Source organism: Rattus norvegicus, chromosome 14 (genome assembly GCF_036323735.1).
Source record: "Rattus norvegicus strain BN/NHsdMcwi chromosome 14, GRCr8, whole genome shotgun sequence".
NCBI lineage: Eukaryota > Metazoa > Chordata > Mammalia > Rodentia > Muridae > Rattus > Rattus norvegicus.
The window spans coordinates 85325641-85346385 of NC_086032.1; the positions used below are offsets into that span (position 1 = coordinate 85325641).

At 49.3% G+C, this 20745-nt stretch overlaps 2 protein-coding genes and 1 pseudogene across 4 annotated transcripts; all 3 read right to left on the reverse strand.

Annotated features, from left to right (window-relative positions):
• Nucleotides 1-301: 301 nt before the first annotated feature.
• Ddx56 (DEAD-box helicase 56) lies at nucleotides 302-10622 on the reverse strand. 2 transcript variants are annotated; one of them, NM_001414989.1, is made up of 14 exons: nucleotides 10540-10622; nucleotides 10298-10459; nucleotides 9676-9836; nucleotides 9359-9529; nucleotides 9178-9268; nucleotides 8456-8700; nucleotides 7596-7715; nucleotides 6902-7015; nucleotides 6717-6811; nucleotides 5941-6014; nucleotides 5637-5726; nucleotides 4762-4867; nucleotides 2533-2606; nucleotides 302-2243 (listed from the first exon to the last, which is right to left on the reverse strand). In NM_001414989.1, the coding sequence occupies exons 1-14, from the start codon at nucleotides 10597-10599 to the stop codon at nucleotides 2166-2168; spliced, it is 1641 nt and encodes a 546-aa protein (NP_001401918.1). In that variant the 5' UTR covers nucleotides 10600-10622; the 3' UTR covers nucleotides 302-2165. The 2 variants fall into 2 exon arrangements, with proteins under 2 accessions (NP_001401918.1, NP_001004211.1); NM_001004211.1 differs by having other exon boundaries at nucleotides 1970-2243; nucleotides 10298-10621.
• Nucleotides 10623-13339: 2717 nt separating this feature from the next.
• On the reverse strand, nucleotides 13340-17937 carry Tmed4 (transmembrane p24 trafficking protein 4). Of its 2 annotated transcripts, none has more exons than NM_001399064.1 (5): nucleotides 17741-17937; nucleotides 17465-17565; nucleotides 17179-17304; nucleotides 16804-16950; nucleotides 13340-14791 (listed from the first exon to the last, which is right to left on the reverse strand). In NM_001399064.1, the coding sequence occupies exons 1-5, from the start codon at nucleotides 17898-17900 to the stop codon at nucleotides 14642-14644; spliced, it is 684 nt and encodes a 227-aa protein (NP_001385993.1). In that variant the 5' UTR covers nucleotides 17901-17937; the 3' UTR covers nucleotides 13340-14641. The 2 variants fall into 2 exon arrangements, with proteins under 2 accessions (NP_001385993.1, NP_001385994.1); NM_001399065.1 differs by having other exon boundaries at nucleotides 16691-16950.
• A 740-nt stretch (nucleotides 17938-18677) lies between these two features.
• On the reverse strand, nucleotides 18678-19474 carry LOC108352790 (ribosome biogenesis protein NSA2 homolog pseudogene; annotated as a pseudogene).
• Nucleotides 19475-20745: the final 1271 nt, after the last annotated feature.

Sequence of the window (20745 nt, forward strand, 5' to 3'; positions counted from 1 at the left end):
CTGAAAAAAAAAAAAAAAGACAATGAATTCCCCATACTCACCTTATTTAGACAGAAAACATAACATTTTCTCCACAGCCTAAGTCATTTCATCTAAAGAGTAGGACCTGTTGCAGCTAGCAGAGGCATGGATCACTCAAGTCCTCGGGTCACATTTGCAGGAACGGGTGGCGTACGGGCAGAACCCCCAGAACACTAGCTACTGTGGCAGACAACCCACAGAGCTGGTCTTGTATGGCTGACCAAGCCAGACTCCAACCCCCTCCCAGCCCCACCCGCTGTGTGACCTCATCTTTACTGAGTTGCTTTAATTTTCAATTTATTTATGGGGCATGGGGGCACAAATGCCATAGCACATATGCGGAGGTCAGAAAACTTGTAGCAATCAGTTCTTTCCTTCTAACACAGGGGTCCTAAAAACTGACCTTAGTTCATACACCTTATAGGCAAGCACCTTTACCTGATGAGCCATCACGCCAGTCCCACTGAGCTGGTTTAAGCCTCAGCTACCCCAGCTAGAGCACGAGAACCGCCTCCCAAGGGCTGCTCTAAGTTGCAAGGAAAACGTGCAGTGCGTGTGACCTTTGCCACACTCCCCGCCACAGCTCTGGTCCTACGCCTTGGTGACTTTATACCAGCTTCATCGTCCCACAGGAACCCTCACCAGGGAAACCCGATCTCTCCATTGGGTGAAGGTTCTGGGGCACATGTCCTCACCATGGTAACTAAAGTGTCAGAACCACAGGCAATGCTACAGGAACAGCAGGCATGGATGCAACATTCACCTCGGGGCACTCGACTGTCCGGGGCTGTCACAAGGCAGGACGGAAAAGGCCAGCGACTGCTCTTTGCTTGCGTGTGCTGGTACATGCTGTCATGCCCGCGAGGTCACAGGCTGAGACCAGGGTCTTCCTCCATTGCTCTCCATCTTAGCTTTTAGGACGCGGTCTTTCCCTGAACCTAGAGCTTCCTGTTTGGGCCACACAGCCTAGCTAGCAAGTTCCTTTAGCTCTCCCTGCCCACAAGGCACACAATGGAATTGGAGATGCGGGCTGCCACTCAGCTTTAATTTGGATGCTGCGGCTGCAAATGCTGGCCCTCACTACTTGCATAGCAAACGCTTTATCTACAACCATTTCCCAGCCCCAGGGTTGTTCTTGATCTCCAGCTCCAGGACCTTTTCTCAGTACAACTGAGCACAGGTCTATACCACTGTGGACATCAAGGCTCTGGAATCTATCTATCCACTCACAATCCCTGTCTTCCCAGGTGACAGACTCCAGCTTTCTGAAGACCCTTGGAGTTAAGATAAAGAAACCCCAAGTCTCAGATCCTGTCACTAAGCCACACACCCTAACTATAACCAGAGCCTCACCAGATGTGACAGTTCTCCCACCCTCCACTGTCTCTCCCCACCCCAGCCTCGCCTTACCACGCCTGATAAGAACTGACAGGCAGACAGCCGTGGGTCACACTGTGGTACCCGGGTCAGGTAGGAGGATGCGGAGAATCACCTGCTCTGAATGAATACTCCCGTAGCCAGGGCTCAGGCTGGGACACGGAGGAAGGGTCTCACGGCGTGCACTCCCTATACTACCACTTGTGCTTCTGAGACAAACACACTGTCCCGCTCCTTCACCTAGGAAGGGACACGAGCGCCTCGTCTCCCAGGGCTTAGTCACCTTTTCTCTGAATGGGAACATGCATGTGCTGGTGAGATGCAGGCTTAGGGTCTGACTTAGAAGAAGAGAAGCCCACCTGTCAGCTGGTCTGCATCAGTAGAACTCAATACAGGGCTCTGGGTCAGCCCCAGCCCCACACTGGACCAGCAGAACCAGGACACCTGGCCTCTGCGTGCCAGCGGCGGCACTGCACGCAGCAGCAGAGCCAGACAGGATCGCCTTTTCGAAGTCTGCCAGCTCTGGAGATATGGGAAAGCAGTTTCTTCCCACAGTCCAGAGGGTCACAGCCTGGAGCAGACGGAATCTTTATTCTGCTAACGGACAACATGGCAGCCCAGCAGTGCCAAGGTGACGGGGTGTCCAAAGCTGCTTCCTCAAAGTAGTCTGTCCAAACAGCAAGCACCAGAATGTGCCCACAAGGAGTGGGCAGCCCAGTCCACACAGGCCAGGATGCCCAATTCAGTGTCCCCAGGCTCAGGCAACCTCAAGAAGGCTTTGCTGTGGGTTTAGGCTTCTTCCCCCTGTGCTTGAAGTCACGCAGTGGGTTCTGGGTCTTCACCTTCTACAAGGGCAGAGTCGAAAGTCAGTTTGGGGAATCAGTCAGACGGTCCCAGCAGAGTGAGCAGTGCTGGCACCTGATCAAATCCCTGTGCCACAAGCCAGAAACAGCCAGCGGCTGCAGACAACGTGAGGGAGACCACTGATGGCAGAACAGGGCCTTCAGGCATCTGTAGGGAATACCACAACCCCACACCCACTCCTGGGAGTCCTTTCCCTCCCTCAGACTGCTGAAGGTGGGTGAAGGGCAAGGCGGAAAGGAACCCTGCTACCAGGAATGGCAGGAGACATACCTTAGCCTTTCTAGAGAAGGGCATCTTTCTCCGTTTCTTTCGAGGATGTACAAGGCCACGAAGAGCGGCAGGAACTGGAAGAGAGGCTGGACTTCAGGGATAGCCTCAGCTATTCAGCTGTAGCTTCGGCTACACAGCTCTGTCTACTCCGGGAGCCTGGCTTCCAGTGTTGGCCCACTCCCTTCTCAGCCTACCCTGTACACCTACAGCACGGACTCCAATCCAGCCCAGCAGCCGTGGTGCACACCTTTAATCCCAGCACTCAGAGGCAGAGGCAGGAGGATCTGAGTTCAAGGCCAGCCTGGTCTACAGAGTGGGTTTTAGGACAGCCAGGGCTACACAGAGAAACCCTGTGTCAAAAAGCCATAAAGAAAGTAAAGAGTTGGGGGGCGTGGACAGAAGGCAGAGGAGTATCCAGTACTCATTTATTACACGTGCACAGATGAAAGATTAAAGTTAGCTCCATAGGCTCCCACTGCCTATCTGAGTCATCTCTGTAGTATTTAGTGAAAGGACACAAAACAAGGAAAGAGAGGGGCTGCAGAGATGGCTCAGTGGTTAAGAGCACTGGCTGCTCTTCCAGAGGTCCCCAGTTCAATTCCCAGAAACCACTCGGTGGCTCACAGCCATCTGTAATGGGATCTGATGCCCTCTTCTGGTACGTCTGAAGACAGCAACATATAAATGAAATAGAGAGAGAACCTATGACATATTCAGCAGCAGCAGAGCATGTGTATAGCACAGAGGGGTGGGGGGGATGACACCTTTAAGGATGAGGCATTAAAAAGAGAGAATTCGGGCTGGAGAGATGGCTCAGCGGTTAAGAGCACCCGACTGCTCTTCCAGAGGTCATGAGTTCAATTCCCAGCAACCACATGGTGGCTCACAACCATCTGTAAAGAGATCTGATGCCCTCTTCTGGTGTATCTGAAGACAGCTACAGTGTACTTATATATAATAAATAAATAAATCTTTAAAAAAAAAGAGAGAATTCAAGGGTTGGGGATTTGGCTCAGTGGTAGAGTGCTTGCCTAGCAAGCACAAGGCCCTGGGTACAGTCCCCAGCTCGGGGGGGGGGGGGGGGGGGGTTCAGAGGGTGGTTACTGCCCCTCCCCTCCCCTCTATATCTACCAGAACTTCAAGATCTCGAGATCCCAGCCTCACAGCACCCACTTCAACCCCATCAGGACAGGCCACATCTAACCCTTCACGCCTCCCCTGGCCACGCTCTTAGTGAGCGACTTGGCTCTTAGCAGGTGCTTTAGGCCGAAGGGAGCCTCCCAGCATTTCTGACACAGACCAAGGGTGATCTTCTCTGGCTCACTGTCCCTCAGCACCTGCCTCCAGCCCTTTCCTGGGCCCTTTCACACTTGCACCTCTTCTGCCCTAGTATGTCCCTCCCTTACCTTCCTGTCATCTTTTTTGTTTTGTTTTTTTTTTCTCTACATAGCCCTGGCTGCTGTGAAACTTGATCTGTAGACCAGGCTGGCCTCAAACTCACACAGATCGGCCTGTCTCTGCCCCTGGGTGTTGGGATTTCCCAGCCCTGCCTGTTACTCCCAAGGCAGCAACATGGCATCAGCAAACTGACTGCACTCCAGGCAGGCAAGACCAGGAATGGTGGAAGTCCTGCGGTAACTGCCCAGCCACCTCCTCATCAACTCTTTTCCTATTCGTTTATTGTAAGCATAGAAGGCATGGATACTCATTACCAAAATATCCCAAACTAGACATCCAAAGGGATCTCAGCACCTTCTTGAGAGGAGAAGGACCAGCTAACTCCAACAGCTACCCTTCCACCCTTGGCTCGGTGTATCTCCCTCATCTGCTCCCATCTACGAACCACGGAGGCTTCAGCTTGGTGCCTGCCAATGTGGAGTACTCTCCAGAACAAGGGTCCTGAACCCAGGACTCTCCCTTAAATGTGCTCAATCTCTTGAGAAGACAGGAAGTCAGTCACGGGCTCATTTTCCTACTCAACCAAACCCTGGAATATGCCATCAACTCTGCATAACCAGTTTCCTCACCTCCACAGCTCAGCAGAGCTACCAGGAGGAGGACAGGCCGGGTCTGTCTGCATGAGGTACACGGTGCAGTTGTTTCTGTCCACACTTGCTGTGCTGCCTGGGTCCCTAGGCCCTCTCACATACAAGCTTCCCCAGCATCAAGCACAGGGACTGGTGGGGCTAGGCCATTTCCCCCAGTCCCCTGACCCTCAGCAACACTCACCCAAGTAGTCGGGGACATTGCCCAAATGAGGCTTCACCACTGCCGGGTGCAAGGGCAGATCATGGCGTAGCAGCTGGAGGTCCCTGGGGTTGTCTTCAAAGTATGTCTGACAGGGAGAGAGCACGAGGCTTAAGATGCACAAAAAGTGTCACCGTGAAGTTTGCCTACCACTTTGTTCTTCATCCTTGATAGCCACAGCCTAGGACAAACAGGACAGGCTTCTCATGGCTTGCACATCTGCCCTCTGCTGGGCAAGCAAGGCACTGCATGCTGTGGCAGAGCCAGATGATGCTACCTTCTGGAAATCTCTACTCTGGAGGCTTTGGAATGCGGTCCCTTCTCACCCGCCAGAGTTTCACAACTTGGGGCAGCTAGAACCTTTATTCACTCACTGATGCTAGACTTCTGAGTCTCCAAAGTGGATACAAGGAGATCCCCTGTACAAGGACATGTCTGCCTCCTTCTCTAAGACACGAACAGAGGCACTCTGAATCGCCTGAGGTTAGTTATTGCCTTACAGACTGCTCCTCATCAACACTAGCGGACATGGTTCCCATGTCTGTGCAACATCTAGGGATGGCTTGGACATCCTAAGGACCCTCGCACGGACCCTCCGGGGCTTCCAAATAGTGTGGTAATGATTCTTATGGTGGTCCTAATAGTGTTGTCTGTACATACACCACTACATGCTTACTGTAATTAATACCAAGTGCACACTGGGAAGTTGTGTCTACCATCCTCCCCGCACAACAGTTGCCTTCCAGCTGGCTTCCTGCCTCCCCCTGCCAAAGGCCGGCACACCATTCAGCTCTCTGCTTCTTACCACTCAGAGCTTAGCCAGCTGCCCAAAGTGACAGCCCCAAGCTTGCCCTCACCTTGAGCTTCTCTGAGTGCAGAAGCTCCTCCTTGATCTCCTTCAGCCTTGCCTCTCGAATGGCCTGCTTCGTCACGGAGCGCATGGCATCCTGTGGGTACAGCGGGGGTAAGATGGCCTCATACCCCAGTGCTCAGCAACGGGGTATCAACCCATTTCTCTTCCTTTTTTCTTTTTCTTTTTTTGGAGCTGGGGACCGAACCCAGGGCCTTGTGCTTGCTAGGCAAGCGCTCTACCACTGAGCTAAATCCCCAACACCATCAACCCATTTCTCAATCACCCTCCTCCCCACCTGCCAGGCTCACCCTGCATCGATAGCGAAAGCTTTCAATCTCCTCCATCTGGAACTGGTAGGGAAGCAGGATGGGGGCCTGGCCCTCTGGGGAGAAGACAGCAGTGAGGGCTGAGGGCAGGGCCCGCGTAAGGCTGTTCCCTGAGACACTACTCAGCACCACTCTACTCGGATCTAAGAGCAGCTCCCGAGATGCCTAGGTCAGGGCTGTGTGTGCTTGCCGACGTGCCATCGTAGCCTCAGGCTCACAGCCCACCGCCCGCATGGCTGCTGTGGCCACGAGACCCCCCATGACGATGGCTGCTGCCTACAGACAAGGCACACTTCACCCACTCAAAGCGCCTGAGTCCAGACAGCAGAGTATCTACCACCCCTTTAAAAAAATTCTTAAGGGGCTGGAGAGATGGCTCAGCGATTAAGAGCACCAACTGCTCTTCCAGAAGTCCTGAGTTCAAATCCCAGCAACCACATGGTGGCTCACACCCATCTGTAATGGGATCAGATGCCCTCTTCTGGTGTGTCTGAAGACAGCCACAGTATACTCATACATAAAATATTTTTTAAAAGGAAAAAGAAAAAAGAAAGGGTAGCAAGTGCTCTTAACCACAGATCCACCTCTTGAGCCCTATTCTTTGACTTATAAATAGCAAAAAAAAAAGGCTCTTGCTATGGACCCCAGGCTAGCCTCAAACTGTCAATCATCCTGTCTCACACCTGGGTTCTGCCATGACAGATGTGCAGGGAGAAGCCTGGCTGCTAGACTCCTAGTCATAGGGCAAGGGCTCTTACCTCCACTGAGAAGCTCCTCAATCTTTCCCAAAGAAGACTGTTCCGTGGGCAGCACGAAGGTCAGAACTATGCCTGGGTTGTTGGCTCGAGCTGTCCTGTAGTGGGAGAAGGCCAGGCATGTATCGCTAGCCTGCAGGGTCTGTCCTTCTGCACTCCCCAGCTTGCCCCACACCCCATCCTCCTACCTGCCAGCTCGGTGGACATAGGCTTCTGCAGTGGGAGGAAGGTCAAAATTCAGGACGGCAGACACATGGTGGAAGTCTATGCCCCGGGCCACACCTGACTCAGGATCAGATGCCCTGAGAAAATAACCTAGTATCAGACAGGTACTTCTCTCTAGGAAGTTGTTCTCACCTATTACCTCTGAACCATCCCCTCTAAGCAGAGCTGAAAGTCCACCAAACTATCGGACATTAGAATCACTCCGGGAGCTGGGGTGTTGGTGGGTCGCCTGGAGTTCTGACATGTGGCCACACCCACGCCCTGACCTCAGCACTGGGCAACAGCAGAACACACTGACCCATTAAACCACCTCCAGGACCCTGGACTCTTCAAGCAGGCAACACCTAAACAGTGTCCCCTTTCCCCTCAGACGCACATTCTCTGCTCATCGTGGCCACATGTCCAGGACTGCCTGGACCATCTCCCATACACGTCGGCTCACCCATGGCCAGCCTACACATGCGGGAATCGCACCCTCTACCACCCTACTTCTCTGTCTGTCCAAGAAGCTAAGCAAGGGCCTGTGGGGCTGCCAGGTATATCCATCAAGAATATCTGGCACCCCACTCACTCTATGCATTTTGGCTTAGGTCTTACGGATGCTGTAAAACAGTCCTCTTGGGAGGGAAGGCCGGGAAGAGAGAACCTCGGACTCACTTGTCTCCTTTGGACCCGCGGCCTTGCCGCTTGGCTTTGACTTGGGGTCCCAGGATTTCTGCGTCTGTGGCTATGACGCAATCATACAAGCCTTGGTTGAACTGTGAGATGATGTGGCACCTGCAATCCAAGCGCAATGATGAGCGTGACAGGCACGAGACTCTTCCCAATCCAAATCACCCTAACCACCATCCCTCCCTATTCCCTCCTCTTTATCTCCTTCATTGTCTCCAGACCTGTGCCTCAGCTTCCTCTGGAAAAATAAAGCAATGAGCTGGAGAGATGGCTCAATGACTAAATGCACCGCTGCTCTCCAGACAGCCTAGTTTCTATCCCGGCACCAACATGGCACCTAATACTTGTCTGTCACTCCAGTTTCAGGGGATCCAACACCCTTTATGGCCTCTATAGGCATCTGGTATGCACTATGTAAGCAATAAAACACCCATACACATAATAATATGTAATTTTCTTTCTTTCTTTTTTAACAGTGCAGCAGTTAAGTATTTCAGAGTTGTCATTAAACTGAGAGTCTGGCCCCCAGGAAAGAGGGGCCAGGTGTATGTAAGTCAGTGGTTGTGCGCTTTTCTAGCACAAACATGGCTCTGCGTTCAATCCCTCACACTGCAAAGAGGCAGAGGAGCAGAGAAAAAAGAAGACCAAGCCGTGTGAGGCGGCCCACAAATTTAATCTCAGCACTTAGGAAGCTGAGGCAGGAGGACTGCTGTAAGTTCAAGGCCACCTTAGGCTACTACAAATACGGCATAAAACCCATCTGGTAAAAAAGGAAAGAACCAACTGGGTTCTCCTTCCATGTTTCTTCTCAGCTTATCTGTATAAAGACACAGCTCACAGCAGACCTGGAGCGCAGTGGGAGTTCTCCATTGAGCACGCAGGAGGGAATGCTGAACTGCTCCAGGAAAAGACGGAGCCGGTAACCTCTCTCTAGAGTGTTGACAAAGAGAAGCGCTTTGCCCCGGATCAGGGACAGCTTGAGCAGAGCGTACAGCAGCAAGAACTTGTCTTCCTCAGTCTCACAGACCACCTGAAACTGCTGGAGCTGATCTGGCCCCGGCAGCTGGGACTCCTGTAACTTGAGAGTAACCTAGGAAAAGGACAGACCTGTGATCAAGAGAGAGAACCAGTCCTATGGCCTGCCCCACCAACCAAAGCACCTGCATTAGTGCAGAACAGACGTGCCTTTAAGGATTTCTGGTGTATGTGCCCTAACTATTGGCATATAGAGACACACTGCAGGTACAGCATCTGTGTACACCGCAAAGACAAACGTCGGGAGGTGACAGGACACAGTACAGAAGTCCTGCACAAAGGTTCTGAAGACTGAAATGGACACAAGAGAACTCTGGTCTTAGAAGACACTGACCTTCCAGGGAAAGCACAGTTTGGACTCGGGAAACCTATAAATATATAATGACTTTAAGTGACTTCCTTTCGGTGACTAAGAATTAGGAATGACACGCCCAATAATAACAGTCCCTCCTCAAGCGCCAGCAGTTTCCTCTGAGAAGGATGGACAAGTCGCTGAGTGTCTCAGTTCTGGATGCTTCTCGGCACCTCTTACCGGGTTATGTAGCACTAGCTCCTTCAGGGTTTGCACATCCTCATTGAAAGTGGCCGACATGAGAAAAGCCTGGTAAATCCGAGGCAAGTGACTGAAAGGGAGAGCAAGGCCTGATCAGGCTCCAGCCCACCCAAGTCTAGACCCCTGCGGGTGTTAAGAGCCACTTCCGTTTCTTCCTTACCAGAGAAGACTCTTGAGTTCATCCTCAAAGCCAAAGGAAAAAAGAAGGTCAGCTTCGTCCACTACCAGCAGCTCCAGAGAGTCCCGGAGTTTCAAGTTTTTCTGCTGCAAGTGGTTTAATATCCGGGATGGGGTCCCCACCACCACATCGGGCTTCTCCATCAACACAGCTCTGCAGGTAGCAAGTTTTGGGTGGCAAGAATTGAGCAGCTAGAACCTCACCCTGGCAGACCTACCTGCCCTGCCTAGCCACTCACAGCGCCAAGGCCACATCTTTGCATAGTGTTGTTCCTTTAGAGGCCTGCTGCTTTCACCCACCTCTGAGAAGCTGAGTCTTCAGCGGCTGAGACATTAGCCACTCTCACATCGCGAGCACAGTAGGAGGCCAGCTGCTGGATCATGGACTGGGCCTGCCTTGCCAGCTCCTTAGTAGGAACAAGGACAAGGCCCCTCACAGCTTGTTCCATTACGGGACCTGTCTGTAAGAGCATGGATTAAAGACTGTGCAAAGTACTGGGTTTGCCCGATGTTTTTCTCCACTTCTTCCAAACACTCAGAGCCATGCACTACAACACAATCACCTAGCTGTGTTCTGATAAACTCTTAACTCTGCCCACCTCACAACACAGCACGCAGAACTTTCCCAGGCACTGAAATTTAGAATTAACCTACCGCATGCCTGAAATTATTAGAGCCCTCTCTAGATAAAAATAGTTTACTCGAAATTACAACGGGTTGGTGGTAGTGGCATCAACGCCTGGGTTGAGAGGCAAGTAACCCTAACTCCAGCTCAGAGATTATACTGCAAATAGACCAGGGTTCTCTAGGGTCCGCCTAACACAGATAAAGGACCGATAGGAACCTTGGCACAGATGGGCACTTCCCTCCCTAGTCTTTTGGAGCTTCCTGCCTCAGACCCACTGCTCCTCTCGCTACCCACCGCCTTCTTGTGGAGAAGCAACTGCAGCATCGGAATAGCATAAGCTGCGGTCTTCCCGGAGCCTGTGCGGGCGCGGGCCAGGAGGTCCTTCCCCTCCAGCGCCAGAGGTATGGCTTTTTCCTGGATTAGCGTAGGTCGTGACCAGCCCAAGTCGGTGACAGCCTAAGAAGGAAGAGGATGCGACTCAAGCGGCGCGGAGGACAGCAGCACGCCAGGTCCCAGCTCCACAGCCTTCCCCATACCTGCAGGAGCCGGGGATCCAGCCCCATGTGTTCAAAACCCAGCGCTTCTTGGTCCTCCATGGCGTGACTTCCACGCTGACAGTGCGCACGCGTAGGGCGGGACAAGTCAATAACCAATCAACTCTGGAGGATACGTCACTTCCTGGAAGTTTTTCTTCCGGGAGGTCCGACGTTTCCACCAACTTGTGCTTCTGGCTGTGCGCAGGCGCGTTCTTCAATGTTTCCTCTCCAACCCCCTCCGAATTGTGGGTTCCTCCTCCCCGGCGCCCCACAAAGCCTTCCCTGATCCAAAAAGTGACGTGGACAGGACTCTGCCTGCTTTGTTATGGTTAGGATCCGATCGCGTTTTGGCTAAGGGGAGGCAGCCGCCACTTAGGCACATGCGCAGAATAATTCGGGTTTTGTGGGTAACCAGAGAGGCAAATCTCACTGGGCAGAAATTGCGGCAAAAGTTGCTAACTTAAGGTAAATGTTATATCAGGCCTCCAGCTACTATGAAGATTTTTTGCAGGGCCACCGCCACACACCCTGCAATCCTTCACAGCTCGCAGAAGAGCCGAGTTGACCCGACCCCTTCCTGGGACCATCTTTCTCAGAAAACCAAAACCAGAAGGGCTGCAGTCAGACGGTGTTAACGCACGCTAATTCTTCTCATTATTCCATTCTTCCATAATTCCTTACCAAGGAATGTCCTTGGAACTTTTCCTGCTATTTTTTGAGACGTGGCCTCACTAAATAAGTGGCTGGCCTGGAACTTAGTAGGTAGACCAGACTGGTTTTGAACTCAAAAGATTCGCCTGACTTAGCCTCCCGAGTGCTGGGATTAAAGGCATGCGCTACCACTCTTCCTTGGGACCTCTTAAAACACCTTCTAAAACCAGAAACAGTGTCTCCACGTCTAGTTATGTGATGTCAGACGACCTTGGGCCCATTTTTTTCTGGGCACAACCCCTTCACAAGAGTCCTTAAAAGAACTCTTCTTCCTCCCCAGCGGAGCAGAGTGATGCCCTTCACCTTGCTACTCTACCTCTCTAATAAACAGCTTGCCTAAAGGTCACTTGATCTGGTCACCTAAAGCTAAAAGTTTGTTCTTAAGCCATTCTGGTAACTATTGTTAGGACAAGACTAGAAAAGAGATTAGTGGGGGCTACGAACATTTACCCACCGGGTCTTATTTATAGTGACCATCTCTCTTTTTTTTTTTTTTTTACTAATTTTTTTTTTTTTTTTAGATTTTTAAAGATGTATTTATTTTATGTATGTGAGTACACTATAGCTGTCTTCAGACACACCAGAAGAGGGCATCGGATCCCATTACAGATGGTTGTGAGCCACCATGTGGTTGCTGGGAATTGAACTCAGGACCTCTGGAAGAGCAGTCAGTGCTCTTAACCGCTGAGCCATCTCTCCAGCCCCTAGTGACCATCTCTTAAGAAAGGGAAAGTGGGCTGAGTTGAAGGAAAGACCAATGAAGGGTCTTAAACCGGCTCAAGGCAGAGCGCTTTCCTACCATGCAAAGTGGGAGACTTAAGGTGGGGTTAGAAGCCTAACTCTAAGGGGTTGGGGATTTAGCTCAGTGGTAGAGCGCTTGTCTAGCAAGCGCAAGGCCCTGGGTTCGGTCCCCAGCTCCGAGGGGAAAAAAAAAAGGCCTAACTCCAAAAGGCTGGACTCTGGCACCTGATGCTCTAGGTCAGTGCTTCTCAACCTTCCAATGCTGTGACCCTTTAATACAGTTCCTCATGTTGAGGTGACCCCCAACCATACATTATTTTGTTACTATTTCACAACTGTAATTTTGCTAGTTATGAATCATAATGTAAATGTTTCTGCTGGTCTTAGGTGACCCTGTAAAAGAATTATTTGACCCCTAAAGGGGTCACGGCCCACAGGTTGAGAACCACTGATCCAGATTAACTCCCTACTTTAAAGTTATCTGATCAGCAATCTTTGCCGTGTTGGATGGCATTCACAAGTTTCAGGGGTTAGGATGGAGGTAGATTTGGGGCAGTCATTTTCCTGCCTACCGTACCCCTCATATACAAGCCTGCATCTGGCCATAATTGAGTGTTGCCAGAAATCTGTTTAAGTTTCCAAGGTGGGGGTGTGTGGAAAGGAATCAGCAAGAAAATATTGCGTGTTCACAGAGAACAAGTCCAGTGGGGGTATTGTGGACAGACCCATCAATGCCCAGCCTAGCCTTCTGTAGCCTCTGGCATTCTCGGGTCCAGTCTACTTTGCTGGCTAGAATTGAGATATCGGAGCAGAAACGTGTCCCTTCTCAAGAGCCCCATGTTATCAATCTACACATATAAGTAATTCAAAAGACACCTTATTTCTGGGCATGTTGCCACACAAATAAAACCCCAACGCTTGGGAGGCAGAGCCAAGAGGATCTTGACTTAAAGACCAACACAAGCTCTCTCTCGGGACTAGGACATTCTCTTTGCTGGCATGGTAACACAGGCCTTTGATCCCAGCACTTGAGTGGCAGAGGCAGGTGGATTTCTGTGAGTTCAAGGCCACCCTGGCATATGCCAAAGCTATATATGCATAACCTGTCTCAAAAACCTAAAAACAAAATAATTCTGACATTAGACTCCCAATACTGACTCCAACCTGAGGAAATCAAAGGTATTTTAAGCACCAGACCAAGTTTTCTGGTGGTTAAGTGGCCATCCAGGAGAGAAACAGGAGGGATGTGTAGAATTTCTTTTCACTTTTTTTGACTTCCTCTTTACAAACTAAAAAACTGCATATACTCTAAGTGTAAAATACACTACGCACACACACGAAGGGAGAGTTTAGTTCTATAAGTCAGAAAAAGAAATTTAATAAATATTCCAAATAAATATATAATAAAACTATGAAATAAAAATACCAAGAATGGGCAACTAATTGCATGAGGCTCATACAGAAGCGGGTGAGTGAAGTTCAGTCAGAGTTCTTTATGACTCAGGAGCCAAGAAACCACCTCCTCTTTGCTGCTGCTGCTGCTGCTGCTGTTAGTTCTTTGCCGACATCTTATCTAGCAGGGTGACCTTTCAGAATGCTGAACCAATCCTCCCACCCATTCCCAGGCCAATCCTTATGTGAACGCCTACCGAAGTCTACTCCCGGTTCTCTACAAAGGTGAGCAGTCCAGGCAGCAACCTTCTGTGCCCTTACCCCACCACCTTTCCTTGGTCTAACCACTACCCACAGCCTACTATTTCATATCAGACATAGTTAACTACTTTTTATTTCATTGGGGAAAAAAAAGTCTGCATAAAGAACCGAACTGTGGTTCCCTTGAGGAAAATGTTGGTGTCGGGTGTGGTGGCACACGCCTCTTTAATCACATCTGATAAGTATGCACGCACCGTGGGTCTGAGGTTGGTCAAGTCTACATACGGAGTTGCAAGGAAAAAAAACGAACCTTCAAAAACATTTACCACTGCTTGAGTGAAACCTGAGGACCTTCTGACAGGGATCTGCTTTCTGGCCGCAGATTGCCAAAGAAGCCACTGCATAGCCATTATTAAAACTGTGTGAATAAGTAGAATGGATAAGGTCTGGATTGGTTGTTCTTGGCTAGTTTCAGGCAGTAATGATTCAATCAGGAAGGAAAATATATAATTTATCCAAAAATAGTTCTAAAATATAGAAAGGCATCTCCATCCTTCGGGACCCCAAACTGCCCCTCATTTACATTCACAAAGCTGTTGGGAGAACTCAGGACTGACCCAGGAGCACAGAGGCAGGGTCGCCTCCATGGGCATGCCAGCTGCTTGTTCAGTAAGAACAAGCAGACACACAGAAAACAGAAGTGCATTTGGTCATCTCTTCGAAAACAGAGGAGAAATTGCCAGAGGCAAAAGAAATGACTTGATCTTGGGTTAATTCCAACTTCTCCCAAACCCCAAGGCAGGTTTTGAAAGCTTAGACCAATGTCTGCTTCTTGGAGAAGCAGGGTCAAAGGTAGCTGATCTGAATGGCTTAATGCCAGGATACCGATGACATATGGTTTTTCATTTTTCCTCCTCAAGATCCAGGTGGACAAGGGGCTGGCTGGGAAAATTATCAAATGATTGAGGTAAAAAGGAAAGGTTACAGAGCAAGATCCCTACACCAGCTTCTTGGCCTCAAAGAAGCTCTTGAGATGACGCATCTGCCAGATGCCAGTGAGGATGAGGATGACGGTCTGGGCGATGGACCACCACAGGACCCTCTGGTTGGTGCTCTCACTGGTCAGACGGAAGCGTTCTTCACGATACTGCATGGGACAGTGAGCAAAGGGTTAGAATGGGTAGAAAAACCACCTGCTTTTACAAGGCCCTCCGTCTGTGTGACCCACAACTTCAGACCAAATGCTTCTGGAATACCACCTGTAATTCTATTTGGAGGCTAGTCCTTCCACTGCGACTGCCCCTAGGAAGGGGGGTAACGTTCTCTCCAACCATTTCTTCTTCTTCTTCTTCTTCTTTATTTATTATATATACACTGTAGCTATCTTCAGACACACCAGAAGAGGGCATCAGATCTCATTACAGATGGTTGTGAGCCACCATGCGGTTGCTGGGATTTGAACTCAGGACCTCTGGAAGAGCAGTCAGAGCTCTTAACCACTGAGCCATCTCTCCAGCCCCCCAACCATTTCTGTTAGGACTGAAATCATGCTTTCTCCAGAAAGAGGCTATGGAAAACAAGCAAGCAATGGGTATTACTAGACTGTACACTGTTCTCCCTAGACTAGCTCATACGATTTAGAAATAACTATCCAAAAGAAAGATGAGGTCTATACATACAACAGACTATTATTCAACCTCAAAAGGAGAATTCTATAGCTAGAGGTGGTGGTGCACGGCTTTAATTCCAGCCCTTGGGAGTCAGAGGGAGGTGGATCTCTGAATATCAGGCCGGCCTGGACTACAGAGCGAGTTCCAGGACAGTCAGGGCTACACAGAGAAACCCTGTTTAAGGACAGTAATAGTTCTATAGGATAAAAAGATAGCCCAGTGTTGAAGAGCTCCTACTTCTTTTGCAGAGCTCCCAAGTTCACTTCTCAGCACCCATATCAGGTAGCTGGAAACCACGTGTAACTCTAGCTCCCAAGGATCTGAAACCCTCCTCTGAACTCACAGGATACCTGCACACACACACACACACACACACACACACACACACACAAACCCATACATAGATACACGTCATTGATAATATCTAAAAGGGTAGGGCATGATGGAGTTCAGAACACGTATTTAGCATGTGTGTGATGACAGAGGTTCAATTTCTAGCACTGCAAAAATAAATAAATATAAAAAAACAGGAGTTCTGACGACCTACAAGGCAGAAGAACCCTGGGCACGTTGCGCTAAATGAATTAAGACACAAAAGGATTCCACGTAGCTGAGTGAGTGATCAAGACCGTAGGCAAAAAGTAGAACTGCAGAACATGGGAAATGGGGAGCCAGTGTTCACCGCTAATCAGGGCCACAGAGAAAACATCAAAACTTCAGCTAGAGGGTTAAGGATTTAGCTCAGTGGTAGAGCATTTGCCTGGGAAGCGCAAGGCCCTGGGTTCGGTCCCCAGCTCCGAAAAAAAAGAACCAAAAAAAAAAAAAAAACTTCAGCTAGGGAAGAGGAGTGCTTAATGGGGTCAGAGTCCCTGTGACAGTTATGTAGATAGATGGCCGTGATGGTTGCAACACAATAGGAATCTATGTAATGCCACAGTTCAGTACACTTACAAATAGTTAAAATGTTAAGTTTTGGGCTGGAGAGATGGCTCAGTGGTTAAGAGAACTGACTGCTCTTTCAGAGGTCCTGAGTTCAAATCCCAGCAACCACATGGTGGCTTACAACCATCTGTAATGAGATTGAATGCTCTCTTCTGGTGTGTCTGAAGACAGCTACAGTGTACTTATATATAATAATATTGAGTGGTGTAGGCTTTTAGAACATATATACATATATATGAATTTATATGTTTTATATATATTTATATATAACATCATATTAAATATAATAATTTTATATATGTGTATATAATACACACACATATGACTGAAGGCTCAACGGTAGAGAGCTTGCCTAATATTCAGGCGAGGGTTCAATCCTTGGCACTATAGACATGTACCAAAAGCAAGGAAAGAAAACCAAAACCAAACCTCACCTGTGTAGACTGGTAACTCCCACATCTTCCTGAGTAGAGAAGGGCCCAGCAGACACGTTGCACACACAGTGAGTATAAAGGTCAACTGCAGCCTCCAAGTGCAAGTCCCTTACCCTCTGATAATCCTGCTCCTTCTGGATCTGTTCCACCTGGTCAAGCAACTGGCGAGCACGAAGCTGTAGCTCTGTTAACTTATCCTTAGCAGCGATCTCAGGGTAGTTGTTGGCATGCTCCCCAACCTGGATATCCAAGTGTACACGCTACAAGGAAATAGGACTGAATGACGGGGTGCCGCCCAACGTCTGTTACTGCTATGGAGACTGAATCTTGTCGCCAGCTGAATGGGGAAGAACGGCAAGCCTCCAGCTCTAACTGTATCCAACCATTCCCCAAAAAGGAAACGTTAAATGAAAAAAAAAAAAAAAAAAAAAAGACGACAATCAATCAACTTTGGTTCAAGCGCGAAACTCTAAGGCTGAGCCTCTTACCAGTTTGCCTCCAGCGAAGAGAGCCATCCTGGTGGAGTTGGAGTGCAGACAAATCTGATGGTCACCGGGTGTGTGGGAAGTGAACGTGAAACGGCCCTCGGAGCCGTATTGCCGGGACAGTACAACCTGCAATGTGCATCAAGCCCCAACTTTACAACAATCTCTCAAAAGACCTGGTACCTAGAGACTTTTTCTCAGGACCACGGCGGTACTTTACACCCCATAAAGACATTAACGGACAACTGACGCCAGCTAGAGCCTTTTCAGCGGGGCGGTGGGGGCTTACCTTGCCGTCTGGGTCCTTCACCTCCACATGCATGCCCAGGCCGGGGGTCGATGGCAGGAAGACCTCTTTCTGCTTGTCCCACATCTGAGTTCGATAGTTGCCTGCAGGGTAGACACACAGTCACAACCTAGCCCCCAGCAAGTGGCCCCGGGGCGCTGTGCAGTGGACCTGGTACCCTCAAGGCACACTCAGGATGGGGTCGAGTTGACAGGGAAAGAGGGGTGCTTCCGAGGGCCAGGCGAAAACAAAGGGCCTCTCCACCCTCAGCCCCCTGACCGATGACCATGGTCTCGTCGGGTATTTCCTCGATGAAGCAGCGCTTCTCAGTCTCGCCGATGTGGAAATAGAGACCACGGGCACCCGCAGCGCACACAGTAAGCACCAGCAGCACAAATCGCACCATCCCCTGCAGCGGTCGGACCCCGACACCTGCCATCGCGCCTCAACCTTGCGCACGCGCACACTTGCGCACTGCTCAGCGTTTGCGCACCGGCTTGGCAACGGAAAGCGCGCCTGCGCAGTGTTGCAGTCCCTCAGCTCCCTTAACTAGCTCGGTCCACTGGACACCGGACCCCAAGGCTTGCACAGCTCTGCGCCTGAGCGCCTCCTAGCGTAGACTAGCCTTACAGAGAGAAAAAGCCTGCTCAGTGAAGCTGCCCGGGACTTCGGTCCCTTTCTTTGAGCTTGAATGCCCTTGCTATGCCTGCGACCTGTGTGAGGAGAAGCAAGAGTACTTTTCAGTGGAGGGTGCTAGGCAACTTGAGATAGATAACGCACAGCGTGAGTTCTTCTGGTCCCCAACACCTGAAGTAAAATGAGCCTTTCTTTTAAGCACCCTACAGAAGAGAATTGTGTCATTTCAAAATAGCAGGACTTATTGAGTAACAATAAATTCACAGCTTTAGTTTACGCAGCCTCCTGAGCAGTGTGTTATCACATCTGGTGCTGCTGGATGCTAAGGAGGGAGCTTCCTGCAGGTAGCCGAACACTCTACCCAACCGAGCTACCACCAACTCACACAAAGGTTCTTGTATCCGATTGTTTTTTTTTTTTTTTTATCTTTTTTAATTGGCCAGTGGTTTATTTTCCTTTATAATTTAATAAATACTTCTTGATGACTGCACATGGGGTAAGGCGGCTTGGTAGTTCAGAAAGATCACGGAGATAGTGTTTGGCTGGCAGTGTGCAGTCTTCGGTGGTGAGTGGAATGACTTGTATGACATCACTGTCAAAGCAGCAAGACTGCATTTATACACCCATCGTTTTCAGGGTTGTTGGTAACTTGAGCACACTTTCCCCAAATCACCTTGCCTCCTTGTGTCACAAGGCCCAGCTCTCTCACATTCACTTCAATGACTGTACCTTTGGTGATCACACCCAGGGTTGTCTACAATGGGGATGATGGATTCTTTTTCACACCGAGCATAGGCAGGCAAAAGGTAGCTTTCAGCTCAGGGTGTGTGACATGGGCTTTTTTGAAACGTAGACCCATTGGCCTAATGAACCTTTCATATTTAGGTGGTTTTCTTGTAAAACCATCACCAACAAAGCAGACTTTTGTAACCATTCTCTTCCGTGCCTTCTCTTTTCTTCTTTCTGTTTGAATAACTTTCAATACTTCTGTTTTTCCTTGGGCACAAACTTTGGGTAGGAGGACCTCCCATTTTCCTGCCTTTTCTTTTTGTTTCTGCTTAATCACGTTGGAAAGTACTTTTGCTCTCAACTGCCCCTCTCTGTCCAGCAGGTAGGCAGGGACAGCTCCCTGTAGAGTCTTCTCGTCATCCTTCTGCTTGGTGTTTCTCTTTTCATGCATCTTAATGCTCTTTTTCATTTGTGTTTTCTCGGCATGTGCTGTTTATGGTAGAGCTTAGCCTTCAGGCCCAATTTTTTTTTTTTCCTTCTTTGACCGATCATGGGCCTCCCAACTTTCTTTCTCTTTTTCTCATGGTAGTCCAAACGATGATATCTCTATCATTTGCAGTGAAATTCAATCTATTCATTGTGCGGCATGCTGACAGCCATAGAGCAGCCGTCCTCGACCTCCCAGGTTCCAAAAACCTCTTTCTGGGTGTCACTAGCTCATGAGCCTGCTTCACTTAGGCTGGAACAGGAAGGGCCTTTTATCCCACTTTAATTACAATCCCTCGGGTCATACATTATACATCATACAGTGTCAATGTACACATCCTAGCATCAGCTGTCAACGTGGCACAACATGGCAGAGGGAACCTTAATTGATGACTGACCTCCATTGGACTAGCGTACAAGCTTGTCCGTGGAGCATTTCCTTGGTCGTTAGTTGATGGAGGGCCTAGCCCACTGTGGGCGGTAGCATCCCTGGGCAGATGGTCCTGGGTTGTATAGCAAACGTAGCTGAGCAAGGCAGAGGAATCAAGCCAGTGGGCAGCACTTCAAAAACAAAAACTAAACAAAACAGAAGACAAGCAAACAAAAGGAGAAAGAGAGAAAGAAAAAGAAGAAAGAAAGGAAGGATGCTGAGTAAGCCAGTAAACTCCATGGTATCTTCAGTTTCTACCTTCAGGTTCCTCCCTGGCTTCCCTCTACAACAGACTCTGACTTGTAAGCCAAATAAAATAAACCCTTTACCCCTCACCCCCAGTTGTTTTTGGTCAGCGGTTTGCAATTTGCTTTTAATTGTTTTACATGTATGTGTTAGTGTGTGTGTGTGGGTGGGTGGGTACCACATGCATATTGCAGCATGAGAACTGGATGATGGCAGACAATTTGCAGGTGCTGGTTCTCTCCTCCCACCATGTTGGTCCCAGAGGTTGAATTTAAAGTGCTTATCTGCTGAGCCACCTCACTAACCCTTAGTCAATCTTTTCTCACGGCAACGGAAAGCCAACTAGGATAGTACCTAAGCTGTCACAATAAATACCAGTCAAGAAGTAGATGACTTCTGTACTAATAATCCGTGTTTCGTTGATATAGCGAAGTAACTGAGCATGAATAACTTTATTTTTTTTCTTTTTTTTTTCGGAGCTGGGGACCGAACCCAGGGCCTTGCGCTCACTAGGCAAGCGCTCTACTGCTGAGCTAAATCCCCAACCCAAATAACTTTATTTTTATATTGATTTTTGTTGTTGTTCGGTTCTGAACGCTTTCAATATTCTTTTTATTAATTAATTAATTAACTAACTTTACATTCTGATAGCAACTTCCCCCTCCCTTCTCTCCTCAGTTCCATCCTCTCATCTCCCCTCTCCTGAGTCCCCTTCCCTTTCTCTTCAGAGGAGGGGAGTCCTCCCATGAATATCAAC